At 40.8% G+C, this 23,335-nt stretch overlaps 1 protein-coding gene across 1 annotated transcript in view; it reads right to left on the reverse strand.

Moving 5' to 3' along the window:
• LOC121281476 (ran-binding protein 17-like) overlaps positions 1 to 23,335 on the reverse strand; it is a gene marked incomplete at its 5' end in the record, with an annotated part of 1,080,904 nt that overhangs the window by 1,031,856 nt on the left and 25,713 nt on the right. Inside the window, one exon of the mRNA XM_041194421.1 lies at positions 16,586 to 16,676. Within this exon, the coding sequence (XP_041050355.1) occupies positions 16,586 to 16,676 (91 nt within the window). The remainder of the gene's footprint in view (positions 1 to 16,585; positions 16,677 to 23,335) is intronic.

Genomic DNA, 23,335 nt, shown 5'->3' on the forward strand with positions numbered 1-23,335 from the left:
CAGAGGGATAAAGAGAGGTTAAGTGAGTGGGCAATAATTTGGCAGGTGGAATATAATGTGAGAAAATGTGAGATTATGCATTTTGGAAGGAAGAATAGAAGAGCTGAATATTATTTAAATGGAGAAAGACTGCAGAAAGCTGCAGGACAGAGGGATTTGGGGGTCCTCGTGCATGAATCACAAAGAGCTAGCATACTAGTTCAGCAAGTAACAGAAGGCAAATGGGATGTTGACATTTATTTCAAAGGGAACGGAGTATAAAAGTAGAGAAGTCTTGCTAAAACTATGCAAGGCGCTAGTTAGACCACACCTAGAATACAGTGAACAGTTTTGGTCCTCTTATCTAAGGAAAGATATAATGGCATTGGAGGCAGTCCAGAGAAGGTTCACTAGGTTGATTCCGGGTATGGAGGGATTTTCTTATGAGGAGAGGTTGATTAGGTTGGGCTTGTACTCATTGGAGTTTAGAAGAATGAGAGGCGACCTTATTGAAACATATAAGATTCTTAGTGGGCTTGACAGGGTAGATGCTGAGAGGTTGTTTACCCTCATGGGAGAGTCTAGGACCAGAGGGCATAATCTCAGAATAAGGGGTCACCCATTTAACACAGAGAAGAAGAGGAATTTCTTCTCTCAGAGGATAATGAATCTGTGGAACTCTCTACCGCAGAGGCTGTAGAGGCTGGGTTGTTAAGTATATTCAAGGCTGAGACAGACAGATTTTTAATCAGTGAGGGAATCAAGGGTTATGGGGAAAAGGCAGGAAAGCGGAGTTGTGGATTATCCGATCAGCTATGATCACACTGAATGATGGAGCAGACTTGTTGGGCTGAATGGCCTATTTCTGCTCCTGTATCTTATGATCTTACACCAAGATCCCTCTGCACCTTGCAATTCTGCAACCGTTCTCCATTTAAGTAATGCTCTGCTTTGTATTCTTCCTGCCAAAGTGAACTATTTCACATTTTCCTACATTATACTCCATCTGCCAGATTTTTGCCCACTCACTCAACCAATCTATATCTGTCTGTAGCCTCCTTATGTCCTCTTCACAACGTACTTCCCTACCTATCTTTGTGTCATGTGCAAATTTAGCTATCATGTCTTCACTCCCCTCATCTAAGTCATTGATATAAATTGTAAAATGTTGAGGAACCAGCAGACCCCTGAGAAACTCCACTCATCACATCCTGCCAATCAGAAAAAGACCCATTTATGCATACGTATATATAAAAGCAAAGAACTGTGGATGCTGCAAATCCAAAACAGAAACAAAAACAGAAATACCTGGAAAAACTCAGCAGGTCTGGCAGCATCGGTGGAGAAGAGCACATTTGACGTTTCAAGTCCATTTATGCATACTCTCTGCTTTCTGTCAGCCAACCAATCTTCTACCCATGCTATAATATTATCCCCTACACCACTGGCTTTTATTTTCTGCAGTAACCTTTGATGTGGCACCTTACAAAATGCCTTCTTGAAATCCAAGTACAGCACCGTCCAGGCTTCCTTTTATCCACAGCGCATGTTACTCCTTCAAAGAACTCCAATACATTGGTTAAATGTGATTTGCCTTTCGCAAAACCATGCTGATTCTTACTGATTACCTTCAGTTCCTCTAAGCGTCCAGCTATAACCTCCTTAACAATCGATTCAAACACCTTCCCCACAACAGACATCAAGCTGATTGGCCTATAGTTTCCTGTTTTCTGCTTCCCTCTTGAATTGAGGGGTTATATTTGCTACTTTCCAGAATGTAGCGAATTTTGGAAAATTAACACCGGAGCCCGCAGCTCCATTAGTTTGCTCAGTACTGCTTCCCTAGTGATTGCAATTTTACCAAGTTCCCCTCTCCCTTCCACCTCCTGATTTACAGCTATTACTAGAAAGCTTTTTCTATCCTCTATAGTGAAGACAGAAACAAAATATTTACTCATTTCATCCGCCATTTCCTTATTATCTACTATTAACTCGCTGCTGTCACTCTCTAGAGGACCAACACTCACTTTATTTAATCTTCTCCTTTTTAAATACCTGTAGAAACTCTTGCTATCCGGTTTCACATTTCTAGCTGGCTTCCTCTCATACTCTAATTTCTTTCTCCTGATTAACCGTTTACTCACTCTCTGCTGTCCTTTATATTCTGACAAATCATCTGACCTACCACTCATCTTTGCGTAGTTATATGCTTCTTCCTTAACTTTGATGCTTTCCCTGACTTTTTTAGTTAATCACAGATGGTGGGTCCTCCCCCTAGAATTTTACTTTATAGTAGGAACATACTGAGTATTCTGAAATATCTTCTTAAATGTCTAACATTGCTACTCTATTGATCTATCCCCTAGCTGAGTATTGCAGTTCACTTCAGCTATCTCAGCTTTCATGTCCACATAGTTGCCCTTATTTAAGTTAAAAACACTAGCTTTAGACCCACTTTTCTCTTTCAAACTGGATATAAAATTCAATCATATTGTGATCACTGCTACGTGCCTTCACTCTGAGGTCATTAATTAATCCTGTCCTCTCTAGTCAGTTCCAAAACATGCTACTCTAAAAAAATTCTCTCGAAAGCATTCTATGAACTTCTCCTCAGGCTACTACTGCCAATCTGACTTTTCCAGTTTCCATGTAGGTTAAAATCACCCATGATTATTGCTGTCCCTTTATCACAAACATAGTCTGTCCTACATTGTGGTTACTCTTAGGGGGCCTATAGACCATGCGCACTAATGACTTTTCTCCCATACTATTTCTCAACTCCACCTCAGCTGATTCTACATCCTGATATCCTCAACAAAGGTTAACTCCAACTATTGTACCAATGCCATCCTTGATCAAAAGTGCTACCCCTCCATCTTTACCTAGCTGCCTAATCTTCTTGAATATCATGGACCCCTCAAATATTCAGAACCCAGTCCTGGTCATCCTGCAGCCACTTCTCCGTAATGGCTATCAGATCATATTTATTTACTTCAATGTGTACTATCAATTCATTTACTTTGCCATGAATGCTATACACATTGAGATACAGCAACTTTAGTTTTGTCTTTTTCTTATCTTTGTAAGATCTAGTCTTGACTATTGGTGTATGTTCTTAGGTTTTATCTCTCTGTCCTTTCCTGCTGTTCTGTTGAGCTGCACTCATCCAGACAAGTGGAGAATATTCCATCACACTCCTGACTTGTGCCTTGTAGTTGGTGGACAGGTTTTGGGAGTCAGATGGTGAGTTACCCTCCACAAGTTCCGTGCCTCTGACTCATTGGCTACAAAGTGTTTCAGAATAAACTACAGTCATAAAAGGTGATAAATAAATGTAAGTTTTTTTCCACCTTTTGATATTGGGTATACAGGGAAATGGGGAACAATATACATTGAATTGGAAGTGAGGGTAGAGCCAGACTGTTAGAGAGATAATGCAATGAGGGTGCCTGGCAGAGAAATTCAAACCAAGGATTAGGCTAGGAGACACTGGTGAAGACAGGCTACACCAGAGGAGTGCAATAGTTGCATAGGAGCATGGGGGGAAGAGTAGAAGCAGGGCACCACTTGGTAGGTAGTGGGAGAGGCTGAATCAGGAAGCAATTGAGGATAAACTGGGGAATCACTTGGGGAATATGTGCCTGCAATTAGGGGCCTTAGAGAACTTTAGGAGTGTCTGAAGTGACAGTTGGCGACCATATCGGGGACAGTGATTACAATTCAGTTAGATTTAGCATTACCACGGAAAAGAACAGAGATAAGGCAAGAGTAAAAGTCTTGAACTGGGGGAAGGCAAATTTTGCAGAAATGAGAAGGGACTTGGCTGAGGTGGACTGGACAGCATTGCTGGAGGATAAAACAGTGGAAAACTAGTGGGAAGCACTAAAAAGCGAGATCCTAATTGTACAAAGTAGACATGTCCCCTACAAAAATAAGAGTGGTACTGCCTAATCTGGACCTCCCTGGTTGTCTAGAGGAATACAGGGGAAGATCAAACAGAAAAAGAAAGCGTATGATTAGCACAAAGAACTAAGCACTGCAGATAGTCAAGACGAATACAGGAAGTGCAGGGACGAAGTAAAAAAGGAAATAAGGGAATCAAAGAGATGACATGAAAAAAGATTAGCAAGTAAAGTTAAAGATAACCCAAAGATGTTTTACCAATACATTAATGCTAAAAGGTTAGTTAAGGAAAAAGTGGGATCTATCAGAGATGAAGATGGAAACTTGTGTGTAGATACAGAGGCTTTGGGAAGGGTTTTGAATGAATATTTTGTCTCCGTGTTTACAAAGGAAAGGGAGGATGTAGATATAGTAGACCAGGAGGAACACTGCGAGATATTGGATGGGATAGTCATAAAGAGAGAGGAAGTACTTGAAAGGTCGAAATCCTTGAAAGTTGATAAGTCACCAGGGCCAGTTGGATTGTTTCCAAGGCTGCTGAAGGAAGTCAGGGACGAGATAACAGATGCTCTGAGGATGATTTTCCAATCTTCACCAGATACAGGGGAGGTACCAGAGGACTGGAGAAATACAAACGTAGTTCCATTGTTTAAAAAGGTATCAAAGGAAATACCAGACAATTATAGGCCAGTTAGTCTTACATCGGTGGTGAGCAAATTAGTAGAATCAATCCTGAGAGATAGGATTAATTGTCATGTGGAAAGGCATGGACTAGTCAGGGATGGTCAGCATGGATTTGTTAAAGGAAGGTCTTGCCTCACAAATTTGATTGAATTCTTTGAGGAAGTAACAAGAAGGGTTGATGAAGATAGTGCAGTGGATGTTGTGGATTTTATACATGGATTTTAGCAAAGCATTTGACAAGGTCCCACATGGCAGATTGGTTAGGAAAGTAAAAGCCCAAGAGATTCAGGGTAATGTGGCAAACTGGATAAAACGTTGGCTTTGTAACAGGAAACAAAGGGTAATGGTCGATGAATGCCCTTGCGAATGGAAAGTTGTCTCAAGTGGTGTTCCACAGGGCTCGATGTTGGGACCCTTGCTGTTTGTGTTACATATATTCGATTTGGACATGAACGTGGGGGGCACAATTGGGAAATCTGCAGATGACACGAAGATTGGCCGAGTAGTGGATAATGTAGAGGATAGCCATAATCTCCAAAACGATATAGATGAGTTGGTGGAGTGGGCGGTAACGTGACAGATGGATTTTAACATAGAGAAGTGTGAGGTCATACATTTAGGGAGGTCAAACAGCTACAGGGATTTCAAAATAAATGGGATACTAAGAGGGGTAGATGAAGTGAGAGATCTTGGCGTACAAGTACACAGGTCCCTGAAGGCAGCAGTTCAGCTGGACAAGGTTGTAAAGAAGGCATATGGAATGCTCTCCTTCACTGGCAAAGGTATAGAATATAAAAGTAAGGATATAATGTTGGAATTGCATAAAACACTGGTGAGGCCACAACTGGAGTATTGTATGCAGTTCTGATCACCGTATTACAGGAAGGACATAATAGCTCTGGAGAGAGTGAAGAGGAGGTTTACAATAATGTTGCCAGGGTTAGAAAAGTGTAGCTACGAGGAGAGGTTGGATAGGTTGGGGTTATTTTCCTTAGAACAAAGAAGGCTGAGAGGTGACTTGATTGAGGTATACAAAATTATGAGGGGAATAAATAGAGTGGACAGGATAAAACTATTTCCCTTGGAGGAGAATTCTAGAACCAGGGGACATAGATTCAAGATAAGTGGCAGAGGGTGTAGGGGGGACATGAGGAAGAACTTTTTTACGCCAAGGGTAGTGGGTGTCTGGAATTTGCTGCCCAAGTTGGTGGTAGAGGCAGAAACTCTAAACTCTTTTAAAAAGTACCTGGATCTGCACCTTAAGTGCTATAAGCTGCAGGGCTATGAGCCGGGTGCAGGAAGGTGGGATTAGAAAGGGCACCCGGGTATCCTCGGGCTGGCATGAACAAGATGGGCCGAATGGCTTCTTTCTGTGCTGTAAGTTTTCTATTGTTCTATCATTCATTCAAGGAGAACTTGCTAGCCTTGTAGAGTGACTTTTGAAGCCTGGGAGAGAGGGGACTGGTGCCTGGGAGTGCTCAGGGAGGGGACATATTCAAGGGGAAAAGTGTCAGGATGTTAAAAGTTGTGACAGAACTGATGAATGCTGGAATAATTTGGAAAATACTGCCTGACAAAGTTGGCTGAAGCAGGTTCAATAGTAACTATCAAAAAGGAATCAGATGCACAATTGAAAAAGAAAAAAAAAAGAGTTGGGGGAAACAACACAAAAGTGGGACTAGTTGGATAATACTTTCAAAGAGCCAGCACAGGCACAATGGGCCAAATAGTTTCCTTCGGTGCTATATGTTTCTAAGATTCAATAAGAAGGAATTTTTGGCCAGATTTATTAATATCATAAATGTAATTGATCATCTACTCAAGCTTACCTGGCTGAAATCAAATTTGATAAGTGAGTCAGGAATTTTAAATTGCAATAGTGTAAAGATTCCAAAGCAGGGTTGTTTAAAATGATTTTTGAGATTGTTAAATTTTATTTAAAGGTCAAAGGACACCACCAAACTTTAATCCAAATCAGAACAGTCCAGACCTAAAAACTGCAATAAAAAAACACAGCCAAAGCACATGTTTTATTTCTGGAATACATTACTGAAATGAAATGGCACAGATTAAGCTTTTTGAATACTAAATATCTTTTAGAACATGCACGTTTGTTAACTGCTAAAAAATAATTCATATTTAGCTCACTTTTCAAGAAATTTTAGATGTCCTCCACAGAACCACCCACTGCCAGAATGTGCACTCTCACAGCGCTTGGTTTCCCAGCAGAATTGAGGTGTGTTGGAAATACTTCAGAAAACAAAGTTATTGTAAAATTAAAAACAGATATTTAATATGTCCAACATAAAATATCAATTTCTCACATAGAAAACTACCTACACGTAATTCAATGACTGAAGTGGGAAGTTTTCTAATTGGAAACTGCTACCATTCAGTTACTGATCATTAAAGAAAACCACGGTGGAAAAGAATGCCAAATCTGACCTTCCTCAAATTAGAATATGTCTATCACAAGTTAGCAATTTGGGTTAGTGTGTTTCAACTCTAAGATGCAAGAGAACCATGACTTTCATGCTTTCCAGCCTCTTCCACCACCTCTCCACTGTCACGCAGCTGGGTGGGATTGCTCTCACATGATTCCATTCTTATCTATCTAATTATAGCCAGAGAATCACGAGCAATGGCTTCTCTTCCTGCTCCTGCACATTACTGCTGGAGTCCCCCAAGGAACTATACTTGGCCCCCTATTTCTCATCTACATGTTGCCCCTTGGCAACATCATCCAGAAGCACAGCGTAGTTTTCACACGCACATTGATGGCACCTTAACACCACCTCATTCAACTCCTCCACCATTGCTATCAGACTGCTTAGCCAACATCCAGTATTGGACGAGCAGAAATTTCCTCCAATTTAATGTTAGGAATAATGAAACCATTGATTTTGGCCCCAGTATAAACCTCCATTGCCTAGCTATTGACGCCATCCCTCTCCCTGGTAATAGTATGGGATTAATGATTGTTCGCAACCTTGTTGTCACACTGGATCTTGAGATGAGCTTCTGGCCTCAATTCCGATTCGTGCCATCATTAAGACTACCTACTTCCACCTCCATAACATCGCCTAACTTCACTCCTATCTCAGCTCATCTGCCGACCCTCATTCATGCCTCCATTACCTCTCGATTTGACAACTGCAATGCACATCAGGCTGGTCTCTCAAATTCTACCCCACGTGAACTTGAGGCCATCCAAAAATCTGCTACCAGTGTCTTACCTCGCAGCAAGTCCTGTTCCCCTTATTAATCCTGTGCTTACTGACTTACATCAGTTCCTGGTCAAGCGACGTCTTTATTTTAAAATTCTCATCTTGTTTTCAAACCCTACATGGTATTGCCCCTCTCTATCTCTGCAATCTCCTCCAACCTCACAATCCTTCAAGATATTTCTGGTCTCCTGTACATTCCAATTATCATTGCTCCAACATTGGTGGCCATTCCTTTAGTTGCCTCGGCTCCAAGCTCTGGAATTCCTTCTCTACACCTCTCAGCCTCTCTGTCTCGCTTTCCTCTTTTACAACACTCCTTAAACATACCTCTTTGACCAAGCCTTTGGTTATCTGGCTTAATCTCTCCGTATGTGGTTCAGTGTCATACTCTGTTTTATAACACTCCTGCGACATTTCTCTCCACTAAAGGTGTTATATAAATATAACTTGTTGTTTCTTCATCATTACCCTCTTGGGACAAAATAAGGAATCAATTTTTATAAAAGGTTAGATGTGACTAACTTGATTTTTGAAAAGGTGACAAGTAGGATTCATGAGAACAATGCAGTGGATTTGGTCTACATAGAAAGGCTTTTGACAAGGTCCGACATGGCAGACTGATCAAAAAATCAAAAGCTCTTGGGATCCCAGGGAAACTGACAAATTGGATCCAAAATTGACTCAGTGGCAGGAAGCTACCTACACCACATGGACTGCAGCGGTTCAAGACGGCAGCTCATCACCACCTTCTCAAGCGCAACAAGGGATGGGCAATAAATACTGGCCCAGCCAGCGACACCTACATCCCGTGAGTGAATAAAGAAAAAGGAATCAAAGTGAATAATTGACGGGTGTTTTTGTGACAGGAAGGCTGTTTTCAATGACGAAGAAAGCATTAGACTGCAGGAAGATAACGATGATCTGGTAAGTTGGCAGAAAAGTAGAAAATGGAATTCAATCTGGAGAAGTGTGCATTAAAGCAAAAATCTGCTTCTTATATTAATTTATCTTTAAATGATTCAGTGGCTATATATTAAATATTAATTCCTTCTGAAATTCAGAGGACCTATTTAAAAACAAATAATATTAATTTTAAAAGGTTGAGATATTTCCTTTGAAATAAAAAACACTTACTTCCATGTGAAACCTTAAAGAGATGGTAATTCTCAGAGCGTTATTGTCAAATAATTTAACTTTAACCTGTAGAGTGCTGCCAGGTTCAGGGAATCTGTCCCCTGGGCTAACCGGATTTGTAAATTTTCAGGTCACATACCAACACAGAAGCAGTAATAAAGCAATTCAGACAATAGGGGGTTTATTACCATATAATATTACACAAATACTTGAACATAATTTCAAAACACTTAATTGTTTTTCTGCCTATTTTCCTCATCGTTCCTGCTATTCACTCATCAGGCACCTTAAGGAAAGAGAATACACAATAAATGGGAGGATACTGAACAGTGTGGAGGAACAGAGGGTCTTTGGAGTCTGTTTACACAGATCCTTAAGATAACAGGACAGGTCGATAAGGTGGTTTAGAAGGCAAATGGCATGTTTTCCTTTATTAGCCAAGGCACAGAACATAAGATCAAGGAGGTTATCTAGAGCTGCATAAAACACTAGTTAGGCCACAGCTTAAATACTGCATATAGTTCTGGTCACCACATTGCAGGAAGGATTTGATTGTACAGGAGAGGCTACAGTGGAGATTTATAAGGATGGTGCCAGGAGTGGAAAATTTTAGCTGTGAGGAAAGATTGTATAGGCTGGGGTTGTGCTCCAAGGAAGAGAAAAGGATGTGGAGTGACTTAATTGAGGTGTATAAATCAAGAGGGGCCTAGGCAGAGTAGATTCAGTAGAGGGATCAAAATCCAGGGGGCATGGCTGTAAAGTTATTGGCAATGAAAGGGGAAATATGGAAACATTCTTTGACTTAGAGAGTGCTAAAGGCCTGGAACTCTCAGCCTGAAAGCGCGATAGAAACTCTCACCATATATAAAAAGTACGTGGATGTCTACTGTATAACCGTGACCTGCAGGGCTACAGGCCTCACGCAGGAAGGTGAGATTGGGCTGGGTAGTTCTTTGTCAACATTTCGAGTACCTGTAACTACCCTCACAATCTAACCAGGGCAACTTAAAATGCTGTATTTACATTACATAAAGTTAGATTATTATTTTTTTATAAATCCCAGGATGGGAATCTTTGGATAGTTAAATCATTTATTTTAAATGATTTATTGGATGTATATTAATAATTTTTTGTGGTACCATGCACTCAAATCTGAATACAAACACATCATTGGAGGAAATTAATTTTTAATACCCTTCACTGAATCATTAAAGTAAAAATCTGCTTCTTATATTAATTTATCTTTAAATGATTCAGTGGCTACATATTAAATATTAATTCCTTCTGAAATTCATAGGACCTATTTAAAAACAAATAATATTAATTTTAAGAGGTTGAGATATTTCCTTTGAAATAAAAAACACTTACTTTCATGTGAAACTTTAAAGAGATGGTAATTCTCAGAGCGTTATTGTCAAATAATTTAACTTTAACCTGTAGAGTGCTGCCAGGTTCAGGGAATCTGTCCCCTGGGCTAACCGGATTTGTAAATTTTCAGGTCACATTCCAACACAGAAGCAGTAATAAAGCAATTTAGACAATAGGGAGTTTATTACCATATAATATTACACAAATACTTGAACATAATTTCAAAACACTTAATTGTTTTTCTGCCTATTTTCCTCATCGTTCCTGCTATTCACTCATCAGGCACCTTAATTGTTTTTCAAAAACACACTTGTTCCCGAATTATTCTAGCTGATTTCTCCTCTATATATCTTTTAACTTTAAATTATTCTTTTCCTCTTCTACTCACTACTCGATTTGCAAATATCTTCAACTTTGAAATCAATTTCCTCTTGATTGAAACAGATGCAAAAGCCCTGAGATGGGTTTTTGGTCAGGAAACTCAGAAATCTGCATTTCCCCATGTTGTGGAATATTAAATCCACAGTATCCTCCTTTCCCAACAGGGTCCCCACCTAGAAACCAGCGTGATTGGCAGGCTTAGCCTCCTGTCAGGTGGGGCAAGTCTGGATCTTGGGAAAGGTGTGGTGGGTGGATGGATTGGGGGGGGAGGGAGGGAGGGGAGAGGGAGGGGAAGGAGGGGAGGGGGGTGGGTGGGATCCTTTATCAGATCCTGGGAAAGAAATGGATCCAGGAGTGGGTTGGTGCTTGATCCCCAAACCCGGGGATGGGAGGAGGCAGCAGATCCAATCCCTTAGGGAATATGGAGACAGGTGGTGTGGAGGATACGTGGATAGGAAAGATCCATCTTGATGGGCTGGAAGAGAGCAACCTCATGGCTCACAAGCAGTGCAGTCTTTGCCTTCCTTGAGCTACAGGGTTTTCTGTGGCTTGGGAAACTCAGTTGGTCAAAGTTAAACTTCTAAGGCATGTTAATAAAGCTCCAGCCTTATTTAAACGGCCAACTGACCGCTGGGAGTGGGTTGGCTGCCCACCCACTGTGTCGCTAGAGGTGGGTGGTTTGGTTAGATTTAAGATTTTTGAAAATTTATATCTCACTTGACCTCAACCCATCACCTTTGGAGGCTAAAATTAGAACTAAACTGCTGAGCTCTTTTACTGTTGGCATCTTTTTCAATGGACAATCCTTTCTTTTATTCATTCATGGGTGTGGGTGTCACCGGCTAGGCCAACATTTATTGCCCATCCCTAATTGCTCTTGTTCAGAGGGCATTTAAGAGTCAACCACATTGCAGCAGATACAGATGGCAGATTTCCTTCCCTAAAGGGTATTAGTGAACCAGTTGGCTTTGTACAACAATGGATTTTACAGCAATGATTTCGTGGTCATCATCTAAAATTTTATTGAATTCAAATTTCACCATCTGCCATGGTGGGATTCGAACCCGAGTCGCCACAGCATTATCCTGGGTCTCTAGAATACTAGTCCAGCGACAATACCAATATGCCTCCGCCTCCCCCTCCTTTTAAGGGCAATCCACTGTGTTTCTTCGTCTTCAAATAGTGCTGACATTGTGAATGCCATACAATGAAGGTACCATGGTTGCTTCTTGGACAATGACCACTGACACAAACAACAAGATTTCTGTGATCATGTATCACCCTAATATTAATGCAACACAGGCTCTGTCTCTTCCTTAAAGCCATGGGATTTAAAAGAACCTGGACACCCTCATCCAACTCTTTGAACTTCAGGAAAACCTGACACCTACAAAGACACTACGGACTGTCCAATGTGGTGGATTTCTCCTCGGATAGCTTGGAAGGATCCTGTGGCATGACAGTTGCATTCTTTAATCATCTACACTTCTACAAGAGTAGTCTCTAATCCAGAGAGATACCAAAGACAGGTCCTGGGGTAGTGACAGGTACAACTACAAACCCAAGGGTTATTTGCTGGTGCACTTGCTGGCCCCTCATGAACTCCTGTTCCTCATCTTAATTATGCAATAGACTCAGAACCTCCCCAGTACCCATCCTCCCTTCTTGTTGAGGTGCAACATCAAAGCCAGCAGAAACAAAGAATAATGTTAAAAATATAGACAGGAAAAAGGACAATGCAAAAACAGAGACTATGTAGCAAAACCAACTAATGCATTAAGTAAAATGCAGCAAAGGGTAGGAAAATTTGCCATTTCTTATAAAAGGTATTTTTGAGCATGCAAGGCACTGAGGATTTCAAAACATCTAGTTTTTACTGAGGAGGATCATGCTATAGATGGAGCTTCACCCAAGGTTGAAAAATTCCAGGAAGTTTAAAGTGGGATCTAATTATTAAACTAAGGCTATGCATGTTGGTGTACAGCCTCACTTTTTCAGCCAATGCTGCTACTCATAAAATCAAGCACCCCATTATCCTGACCAATACACACTGGCCCGGAGATGCTGATATACTTGTGTGTATTTCGCTCATTTCTCGTGTTCCTCTCATTTTATTTAACTCTGCAGGTTTATGGGGAACAAAAATGTCATATCATCACCCATAACAAAGGCTGAAGAACTTGCATTTATATATCACCTTTCACAATCTCAGCATATCTCAAAGCACTTCACAGGCAATGAGAAGTGTAATCACTGTAGAAATGTGAAAACATAGCAGCTAATTTGCACACAGCAAGGCTGTACAATGGAGATGTTTGAGGTATAAATGCTTGTCATGGCACTAGTGAATATTCCCCCTGGTTTTCTTCATTAGTGGTATAGAATCTTTTATGTCCATCTGAAAGGGCAAATGAGGCCTTGGTTTGATGTCTCATCAAAAAGCCAGCTCACAAATACGATGCGCTCCCTGAGTGCTGTACTGAAATTTCAGCCTAGATTTTGTGCTCAGGTCTCAAGTGAGGCTTGAATTCATGAACTGTAAACTTAGAGATGAGAATGATATCACTGAGCAAAGACTGGCACCCATATGAACTTTGCAAATTGTGAACATGTACTGTACTTTAAATCCAACATACTGCTAACTGAAAAACTATAATCAGTGATGCATCAGTCAAGGCCCAAAAGTTAAAATATAAAAAATACTCAAATTTAAATATGTAACAGTTCCTAATCCAAAAAGCTGCAATAGCCTACAGTTAGATTAAAAGGTGTTAACAAATAAGATCTTCCTATTCTGCAGTTCTGATCGAGGCATTCCATACTGCTTGCTCTCTGAAACAGGTGCATTGCAACAGCCTTTAATATTACACCCAACCACTCCATCATGCTTTGTCTAGTTTTTTGATTAATACCAAAAGAGATTTCCAGACAACCCCAGCAATACCTCAATGAATGTGCTCACACTATATCACTTTCTCATCAAAACCATTTTCTTGTGCTAGTTCAAAGGCAGTCGTTTTTTCTAATCTAACTATTATTCAACATATACCTATAGCACCAGAACTCAAATGCCTCCAGACTTCCTCTGACATCAGCCTTCAAGATCCAGTTTCCACATCTCTCCGATATTGTTGACCAAAACATCTAGGCATTCTACTTTTGATCCACAGCTTTATTTTAGTTGCAACAGAAACTCACTTCATGCTGTCTAATGCCTCTTGGTAGATTCTTCTCCCTAACTTTGCCGTTCCAGGCAGCTGGACAAGCTTCAGGTAGCAACAATAGTTACTGGTTTGGGGTGGGGCCAAGCAGTACAATTGTACTGCAAAAAATAACTTTCTTGAGAGACATGTTTCTTTTGAAGAATGCATATTTTAAAAATATACGACTTGCATAGTAAACCTCCTCACCTGTCTTGTATGCATCAGATTATGATCAATATTTTTTATTACAAGTACTTGAAAAATGGTGAATACTTAATTAATTGATTATAATTGAGATAACGCTTTGTTCCCTAAGATAAGTAGCTTTTATTTATTCGTGAACTATATAATAAGCAGTGCATCTTTAAGGAGACAGAAATAGAACAAGGAGTGCAGGGCAAAGGTATTAAATGTGTTTAATAATTTACCATTAATAATTGAGCCAGAGGAAAATTTGAATTATAAGACAGACACTGCAATGTTAGAGGATGCTGAAACTGGTGCACTCTGAATTAATCTGCCTTTTATCTCTGTGAATGAGATCTGCAAGAACATTATATGTTTTGCTTTTCATGCAGGGATACAGTTATCCTTCCAGAAAATCTGAGAACACAACACTGGCATTCAAATATTAAGAACTCTGAGAGAAGAGCCCATCGCCATGTGTTTCTAGATTCCCTTATTCTCTTGTGATGACTCATGCCCGAGGTACAGACCCACAGAATCAGGCTTAACTCCAGTTCAGCAACAAAAGGGCTATTATTTAAGACGCACCATAGCCAAGATTTTTCACCTATTCTTGCATTGAATTTTGAGACACAAAATGAGATAGTGAGGCACTGACAGTTCTTAAGGCCACCAGATTTCCTTCCAGAAATTACATTGCATAATTGAACTGATATTCAAATGACAGCAATATGTCATGTATTTTCCATCATTTGACCTACGGTTATAACCTGGGCGCGGAGCAATCAGAAACAGAAAACCTTCAGCACAATATTTAAAATTTTAACTTGTACCTTGAAACCTACCAGCAATGCAACATTCCAAGGCCTGGCACAGCAAATCTCTACCACTCCACCCCCAGCTACTCTGAAACCTGTCGCACTAAATTTCCAACCTCCCATCCCGAGACCTGCGCACGAAATATCCAATTCTTCTACTCTGTGACCTGTTGCACAAAATCTTCACCCAACCCCTTCATTACAAACTCAGTCACACTAAATCTCCAACTTTCAACTCCGAGATCACTCATACTAAATCCCTGCCAGCTCCTCACTCCCAAGGTCTGTCATTCTAAATCTCCTCCCACACTCACGCCAAGCCCTATCACACAAAATCTCCAACCATCCAACTCAGAGAGACCTGTTGCACTAGGTTTCCACCCCTATCCAACTCTAAGACCATTTATATTAAATCTTCACCCTCTCTAAGACCTGCCACTGCAAATCTCTGTCCCCAATAAACTGGAAGATTAACAGTCAAGGATGCACCTCTTTCCCACCACAATGGAATATTTAAGCTCCAATGTCAGCAGGACACAGAACTGCAGGATTCAGCATAAGCAAGCCTGTTTCTGTCCTCACCTGAACATAAGAACATAAGAAATAGGAACAGGGGTAGGCCATTGGCCCTTGAGCCTGCTCCACAATTCAATAAGATCATGGCTGATCTGCTTGTGTTTCAATTCCACATCCCCTCTAACCCCGATAATCTTTGATTCCCTTGCCTAACAAGAATCTATCTACCTCTGTCTTAAAAATATTCAACCACCCTGCCTCCACCATCTTCTGAGGCAGACAATTCTGAAGTCGCACAACCCTCTGAGAGAAAAAAATTCTCCTCATCTCTGTCTTAAAAGGGCAACCCCTAATTTTAAAACAGTGCCCCCTAGTTCTGGACTCACCCACAAGAGGAAATACCCTTTCGACGTCCACCTTGTCAATGCCTTTCAGGATCTTGTATACTTCAATCAAGTCACCCCTCACTCTTCTAAACTCCAGTGGAAACAAGCCCAGTCTATCCAACCTTTCCTCTTAAGACAACCCACTAATTCCAGTCATCAATCTAGTAAACCTCCTTTGAACCACCTCCAATGCATTTACATCCTTCCTTAAATAAGGAGACCAAAACTGCACAGTATTCAAGGTGCGGTCTCACCAATGCACTGTATAACTAAAGCATAACATCCTTACTTTTATGTTGAATCCTTCTCGTAATAAAGGATAGCATTCCATTAGCCCCCTTAATTACTTGCTGTACCTGCATACTAACTTTTTGTGACTTATGTGCTAGAACACCTAGATCCTTCTGCAACTCAGAATTATGCAGCCGTTCTCCATTTAAGTAGTACTCTGCTTTTTTGTTCTTCCTGCCAAGTGAACAACTTCACATTTTCCCACATTAAACTCCATTTGCCTGACATTGCATTTGAACATTTCCTGGCAAAAATGACAGGATAGCAACCAGGAAAGGGAATTTTGTCCAAGTTCAATGCTCTTCAGCTAAGCAAGCTATAGTAAACTGTAGCAATACAACTACCACATGGTTCTGTTCAGTTGACTGAGCACAGACCATGAGCCTGGATATCTGTGCAGATTGATAAATGACATCCAGCATAAAAAAAAGTGAAGTAAAGCATCTATAATGCTGCAATCCGTATCTCAGGATGTAATTTGAAGTGGAGCAACAGAAAAATCTACTCACTAATGTCAACTCTTTGCTGTAGTGGCAATGGATTCACCCGAGACACAAGCTTTGTAAGGCACATTGCTGCCAACAGCTGAGCGTATGAAGTCTACAAGAGAAAATATACATTTCAAAATTATCTACCAACACAAACAGCCAGATTTTTTCTAACAGACATTACATTGCAATAATGGAAAAGAAACATGGACACAGAACATAAATCAAAACAACAAAATTAAACCTGTGTTTCAATTCCACATCCCCTCTAACCCCGATAATCTTTGATTCCCTTGCCTAACAAGAATCTAACTACCTCTGTCTTAAAAATATTCAACCACCCTGCCTCCACCATCTTCTGAGGCAGAGAATTCTGAAGTCGCACAACCCTCTGAGAGAAAAAAATTCTCCTCATTGCACAGCAGACCCATTAGGGTCCTGGTGAGTTACAACATTTAATGAGTAAATTATTCTCACTGCTTTATTTCTTAGTTGGGTACCTTGATAGGCAACACAGTCCAGTGTTTTTTGCCTAGCTGATCGTCTAGCTAATCTCAATCAGAGCTACTTCAATTATATCCCAGGCTGCGAGGTCAGCTAAATACCGACCTGCAATCAATTCTGGTATAATAGCTCAATGCTACACCCAAAGATCAAGAGAGATCCCTATATACATTCTCGGGTAAAATACTGGCAATACGTGCAGGTCCATCAGAAACTGAAACAGATGGGTTAACACTGTATATGCAGTATCCTTTCATCAGACCTTGAAAGACCTTGCTCTCCAACCCAAGTATTTGTTTTAAAAACAGAAAATGTGAGAAATACTCAGCAGCTCTGGCAGTCAGAGTAAAACAAAGTTAATGCTTCAAATCGATGACCTCCCATCCGAACTGGAAAAAGTTAAAGATCCAACAGGTTGAATGCAAGTGCAGAGACAAGGAAAGTGATGGAGGGGTTCAAATAAAAGGGTAAGTCTGTGATAGGGTTGGGAGATAAAAGAGCCTGAATGACAAGGAGGGATGATGGTGCAAGGCAAAAGGGAGTGATAATTGAATAAGTAAAGAAACAAAAGACGTGTCTGGAGAAGGTGTAAATGGGAAACCAGAATCATCCACCAATGATGATGAAAGACAAAACAAATTGGGGGCAGAAGTTATGATCTGAAATTGTTAAACTTAATGTTGAGTCCAGAATGCTGCAAAGTGACCAACTGAAAGATGCTGTGCTGTTCCTCATTGAGCTTCATTGAATAAGTGTAGGAGGCTCAGGGCAGCAAGGTTAGAATAGGAGCAGAGGGGAGAATTAAAATGACAGGTGACTAGAATTTCAGTTACACTTGCAAACTGAGCAGAGGTATTCTGCAAAGCCGCCACACAATCTGTATTTAATCTCTAAAGTGTAGAGGAGATCTCATTGTGAGCATACTAAATTCAAAGTAGTAGAAATAAATAATTTCAACCAGAAGTGTTTGGGGCCTTGGATGGTGAGGAGGAGGAGGCAAAAGGGCAGGTACGACATCCCCTGTGCTTGCATGGGAAGTACACAGGAAATGGGAAGGGGCAACTGGGGGTGATATAGTCTTTATTTTAATCAATTCTATGGATCCTCAGTATCACAGGAAGATGACCTTATAGAGTTGTAGAGGCAGCAAACGGTAATAAAACAGTCTATCTGGAAATTATATTAAACTAAAGCATGACAATAGGTCTGGGGACACAGTTCCAAACTGGCAAAAGACAAATTTAGGACGGGTCAGGAAGTTCTTCTGCACACGAAGAGTGAGCAGAACATAGGATGGACATGTGAGTGCAACAGTGGAGGCAAAAACTATGAAATTATTGAAGAAACAATCAAATGCTACAATGGGAGAATTAGAAGGTCATTCCAAATAGTTTAACTTGGTTCAAATGCACATCTTAATTTACATTTATCTTTTAGAAAGCGTTTACCTGGTTTCCTTTTTTAGCTGTGATGAATAGTCTCTGCTGCAAAGATTAGCCCATCTTTTGCTGCTGAACCTGCTGTGTATTTCCTGCATTTTCTAGTTTGAAATTTACAGTTCACAGCGGTTTTATTTTATTTCCCTATGGCCTTTAATTTTATAACTGCACAAGCCAACAATTGCTAGAAATGCTCTTTATTGAGGAATTTTCTAGATTCTACAACAAGTTAATGAAGTTAAACACTTGAAAGTTAAAGCAGCAATTGTTCATTATTTGAACACCTAAAGGGCAGTACTTTTTGTTATTGATCGGTCCAAAATCACAGGAACCTATTTAAGAACTTAGTTTAAGAACTTTGTTCTTATATGTTGAGAAGATGTTTCCACTAGGGGAATCTCGAACTAAGGGAATTAGTTACAGAATAAGGGGGCACTCATTTAAAACTGAGATGCGAAAGAATGTCTTCTCTCAGAGGGTGGTAAATATCTGGAATTCTCTACCCCAGTGTGCTGTGGAGCCTAGATCACTGAAAGTATTTAAAGAGAAGCTAGATAGATTTTCGAAATATCGGAGAGTTGAGGGCTATGAGGAGCTGGAACGAAAGAGGAGTTGAGGCCTGAGGCAGATCAGTCATGATCTTATTGAATGGCGGGGCAGGCTTGAGGGGCCGAATAGCCTACTCCTGCTCCTACTTCTCACGTTTTTATGTTCAGTGTTTGAAAGAGCTGTTGCGATTTATGACTCCTATGACATCCGGTAATAAGTTTCTGTGGTCACCGTTTGGCTTACACTTGTGTCCAATTTGAAAGTGGGTGATGTACCCATTCTGAGTCTAGATTTTAAGGATACAAAATGTATATGCTTCCAACAAGTGCAATTGTATCAGGACTTATATAACGTTTAAACACAGCTACCTCACTTCAAGCATTTAGGGGCATTTTTTAAAGAATGCACTGAAACCACAAAAATGCATTTGAAATTTCAGAAATTACCAGCTAAAACTGTGAGTGCCATGTCCTGATATCCCTGTGTCCCTAATATGCTGGGGGGAGTGTGAATGGGTAAGACTTTCAGCTGGCAATATCCCGGGGCCTTTGTCATACATCACAGGGTCAGCAGCTTTACATTGTTTCACCTAGAGTAATGTGACTGCCACCAGCAGTAGGTCAATCCATAATAGGGAGTGGAAAATTGGAGACAAGGCAGAATAAGGGCATCATTTACTCAATTTAAAGCCCTGCACTCACTTAAAGGAGTGAGCAAGCTCCAGTGTAAGGGAATGAAACAGAACCTTAACAGCTTCTAGAGGTGGAAATAGTAAGCATTTATTTTTTCCAATATAGATCCAGAAAGGCATGGGCAGTTTAAACCTTAAAATACAGAACATTAGGAGACAGGACTATTCACACTACATCCACAGAGCAGACTGTTGGATAAGCTTTTCCAGATCAGTCCTTGTTGGCAATTAAAAGTCATTACAGTGGACACACTCTGGGTGACTCTTAACTGCCCTCAAATGGCCTAGCAAGCCACTCAGTTCAAGGGCAACTAGGAATGGGCAACAAATGCTGGCCTTGCCAGTGACAACCACATCCCGTGAAGGAAAAAAAACACACTACCTGAATATCGTCAATAGCTTTTCATTCCTGCAACATGCACTTGCTTAAAAATGTGTACAAATTTAATTTGCCTCTTCTTTCAGCACGAGTCTAAAAGAATAGTCGTCTGAAACATAGAAAAAGAGGAGTAGGTCATTCGGCCCTTCGAGCCTGCTCCGCCATTCCTTATGAGCATGGCTGATCCTCCATCTCAACGCTATTCTCCCACTCTCTACCCATACCCCTTGATGCCTTTGGAGTCTAGAAATCTATTTACTTCTTAAACATATTCAGCTTCCACCGTTCACCACCCTCTGCATGAAGATGCTTCTCCTCGTCTCAGTCCTAAATGACCTACTCCGTGTCCTGAGATTGAGACTCCTTGTTCTAAACTCCCCAGCCAGAGGAAACATCATCCCTGCGTCCAATCTGTCCATCCCTGTCAGAACTTATACATTTCAATGAGATCCCCTCTCATTCTTCTAAACTCCAATGAATACAGGTCTAGTCAGCTCAATCTCTCCTCATATAATAATCCTGCCATCCCAGGAATCAGTCTGGTGAACCTTTGCTGCACCCCCTCGATGGCAAGCATATCCTTTCTTTGGTAAGGAGACCAAAACTGCACACAATAATCCAGGTGCGGTCTCATCAAGGCCCTGTGTGGCTGCAGTAAGACATCCTTGCTCCTGTACTCAAGTCCTTTCACAACGAAGGCCAATGTACTATATGCCTACTTAATTGCTTGCTGCACCTGCATGCTTGCTTTCAGTGATTGGTGTACAAGGACACCCAGGTACCTTTGTATACCAACATTTCCCAATCTGTCACCATCTAAATAATACTCTGCCATTCTGTTTTTCCTACCAAAGTGGTTAGCTTCACATTTATCCATGTTATACTGCATCTGCCATTTGCCCACTCGCTCAACTTGTCTAAATCACCGTGAAGCCTCTTAACATCCTCCTCACCAGTCACATCCCCACCTAGTTTTGTGCCATCAGCAAACTTGGCAATATTACATTTAGTTCCCTCATCCAAATCATTGATATATATTGTGAATAGCTGGGTCCCAAGCACTGATCCCTGCAGTACCCCACTAGTCACAGCCTGCCAATCCGAAAAAGACCCATTTATTCCTACTCTCAGTTGCCTGTCGGCTAACCAATTCTCAATCCATGCCAATATATTACCCTCAATCCCACATGCTTTAATTTTGGACACTAACCTCTTATGTGGGACTTATCAAAAGCTTTCTGAAATCCAAATACACCACATCCACTGGTTCTTCCTTATCTATCCTGCTAGTTACATTCTCAAAAAACTCCAGTAGGTCTGTCAAACATGATTTCCCTTTCATAAATCCATAATGACTTTGTCTAATCCCGGTGATATTTTTTAAATGTCCTGTTATCACATCCTTCATAATAGACTCCAGCATTTTCCCTACCATTGATGTTAGGCTAACCAGTCTGTAATTCTGTGTTTTTTCCCTCCCTCCTTTTTTAAATAGTGGAGTTACATTTGCCGCCCTCCAATCTGCTGGGGCTATTCCAGAATCTACAGAATTTTGGAAGATGACAACCAACGGATCCACTATTTCCAGGGCCACCTCCTTTAGTACCCTGGGATGTAGATTATTAGGCCTGGGGACTTAGCAGCTTTCAGTCCCATTAATTTCTCCAGCACTTATTTTTAGTAATACTAATTTCCTTCAACTCCTCTTTCTCACTAGACCCTTGGTTCTCTATTATTTCTGGGAAGTTATTTGTGTCTTCCTCCGTGAAGACAGAACTAAAGTAGTTGTTTAATTGCTCTGTCATATCCTTGTTCTCTATTATAAATTCTCCTGTTTCAGACTGTAAGGGACCTACATTTGTCTTCACTAAACTTTTTTTCTCATATACTTATAAAAGCTTCTGAACAAAATCATTACCACAAAAATTTAACAAAAGCTCATGGCAGTATTGGTTGGTATAGTAGCAGGCAGCATCAACCACTACAACAATTTTACAAGTAGATTGTTACTGCTCTTTGGCTCATCAGTTTTCGGCTGCAAAAGAGCAAGACAGAAAGGCTGGGGGCACACAGGTGGTGGGGAGTGGGTGTCCTTACTGGCTACCCTCCCATTAGTATACTAACTGAATTGGGAAAGCCAGGAACGTAAGGAAAACCTGTGAAGGATATAGACACAAGCCTAATCCTAATTCGGCCGAAAAATACTAATAGGTAGAATATGGCTCTACGCCACACTGCCCCAAAACTGGAGACATAGGCCTGGATTATTGAGGAGTTGTTAAAAATAGTGGGCGGGCCCAGGTGTGGAAGTCCCACCCCCATTTCTGGCAAATCTTGTGTTCACTGGTGGGGAAAAGGGGGAGGGGTCCCATGAGGAAAAAAGCAGTGAAAACTGGGAAATAAGAACACTGGTCCAAACTGGTCTTGTATACCTTAAAATAGAACACCAATAAAAACTGGGAATTAAGAGTACTGGTCGAAACTATTTTTTTTTCCCTTCTGGGGTATGACTCTCACAAAGGTAACCTGAACTCAGCAAGGCCATTTGAATTGTGTTGAATTCAAACAGACCCTATTTTTGCTGTAGCAAGGGCCTTAAGCTGCAGTGTGGGAGTCACAATTTTTTACAGCAGACATAAATGCTCTTGAAAGGCAGATAAGGTCTATAGAACTGTCATGATGTGAAATTATTTAAATCCCCAGCCCTTTATAAATTAAAAAAACAGGCTGTCTGTATCAGTGAGGGTTGAAAAAAATGTGCTCGCAGTTACAATAGCTGTTTGTTGATGTTTAGTGCTATCATTATGTCATTCCAGAAGCCTTTTTTTAACATGGTGAAGGCTGTAATAAATATTTAGAGCTTTATTTTGTTTCATCTCAACATGACTCCTGTGATCTACCCATGTTAGCAACTGGATGAGTTGGCATGGAGGTGTAACAGCCAAGAGTAGGGAGAGGGGGTGGCATTAAGTTGACATTGGGACTAAGGGGCCATTAGGTGGTTAGTAGGGTATGAATTGGCAATAAATTGGCATTAGGGCATGGAGGTGGCATGGAGGGTGGGGGGCAATAGGTTGCGAGGGGTAAGGGTTAGACAGTCTAAAATTTAACAACTGGGACAAAGTCTGACAGAACTGAGGTGGGTCTTTTAAACAGCCCACTCTGGCACTTGGCAGCCGGTGGCCCCCCCAATCTGCATCCAGAGCTGG

Source organism: Carcharodon carcharias, chromosome 8 (assembly GCF_017639515.1).
Source record: "Carcharodon carcharias isolate sCarCar2 chromosome 8, sCarCar2.pri, whole genome shotgun sequence".
NCBI lineage: Eukaryota > Metazoa > Chordata > Chondrichthyes > Lamniformes > Lamnidae > Carcharodon > Carcharodon carcharias.